This window comes from Sciurus carolinensis, chromosome 2, assembly GCF_902686445.1.
Source record: "Sciurus carolinensis chromosome 2, mSciCar1.2, whole genome shotgun sequence".
Classification (NCBI taxonomy): domain Eukaryota; kingdom Metazoa; phylum Chordata; class Mammalia; order Rodentia; family Sciuridae; genus Sciurus; species Sciurus carolinensis.
Genome location: NC_062214.1, coordinates 169,206,030 through 169,207,467, shown reverse-complemented (window position 1 = coordinate 169,207,467; position 1,438 = coordinate 169,206,030). Strand labels below are relative to the sequence as shown.

At 35.0% G+C, this 1,438-nt stretch overlaps 1 protein-coding gene across 1 annotated transcript; it reads right to left on the bottom strand.

Annotated features, from left to right (window-relative positions):
* Positions 1 to 317: 317 nt before the first annotated feature.
* Positions 318 to 701, bottom strand: LOC124977439 (60S ribosomal protein L26-like). Its single transcript, XM_047540996.1, has one exon. The coding sequence runs from the start codon at positions 699 to 701 to the stop codon at positions 318 to 320; it is 384 nt and encodes a 127-aa protein (XP_047396952.1).
* Positions 702 to 1,438: the final 737 nt, after the last annotated feature.

Here is a 1,438-nt window from a genome sequence, read left to right as displayed (position 1 = left end):
AGTTGATTCTTTGAAAAAGAAATCAATAAAATTGATAAACTCCAAGTCACACTAATAAAGAGAAAAAGAGAGAAAACCCAAATTACTAAAATATGTGATGAGAAAGGAAGTATCTTAATGGACACAACTGAAATACAGAAGATAATTAGAAACTATTTTGAAAATTTATACTCCAATAAAATAGAAAATATTGAAGACTTTGACAAATTTCTTTTTTTTTTTTTTCATTTTAGCAGTTTTTAATGCAAGTTGTAAAGATGGTTACTTCATTCCTGCATCTTCTCAATTGTTTCTTCTTTATATTGGCCCTTTTCCTTTCATACTTGGCAAGACTTGGCCTTCTGTTCCAGGATCTTTTTGCAGTCTGTCAGTGTTAGCCTGGTGATAACCACCTTGTTAGGGTGAATGTCCACATGGACAATTGTGCCATTAGCCTTTTCCCGCTGCACCCATTCAATATAGATGACATATTTCTTCCTGTAAACCTGGACCACTTTGCCAATCTGCTGACCTTTACAGTGTCCTTGCACAATCTGAACTTTGTCATCCTTTAGGATGGGCATAGATTGAACATTGTACTTCTGTCTCAGCTCTTTGGAAAGAGGGGAGGACATAATCTTTCTGTGAATGTGTGAAGGGGCATTGAAATGTCTTTTGTGGTTCTTGCTTCGGTCAGAAGTCACAAAAGGATTGAACTTCATTTTAGCTGATGCCACTTCAGCAATGGCTGCAAAAGGGTTCATTGACAAATTTCTAGAGACACATGACCTACCTAAACTGAATCAGGAAGTCATACACGATTTAAACAGAATAATTGCAAGTAATGAAATAGAAAACACCATTAAAAGTCTATCAATAAAGAAAAGCCCAGGACCAGAAGGATTCTTAGCTGAGTTCTACAAGACCTTCAAAGAAGAACTAATACCAATACTCCTCAAAGTATTTCATGAAATAGAAAAGGAGGGAACCCTTCCAAACTCATTCCAAAAGGCTAATATTACCCTGATACAGAAAAGCAGACATTGACACCTCAAGGAAAGAAAACTTCAGACCAATATCCCTGATGAACATAGATGCAAAAATTCTCAATAAAATTCTAGAAAATCACATACAAAAACATATTAAAAAGACAGTGCACCAAGATCAAGTGGGTTTATCCCAGGGATGCAGGTCTGGTTTAACATACGGAAATCAATAAATATAATTCGTCATATCAAGACTTAAAAACAAGAATCATATGATCATCTCAATAAATGCAGAAAAACCTTTTGAAAAAATACAGCACTCCTTCATGTTCAAAACACTAGGAAAACTAGGGATAGAAGGAATATACCTCAACATCATAAAAGCCATATATGCTAAACCCAAGGCCAACATAATTCTAAATGGAAAAAAATTGAAAGCATTCCCTCTAAAAACTGGAACAAGACAAGAATGC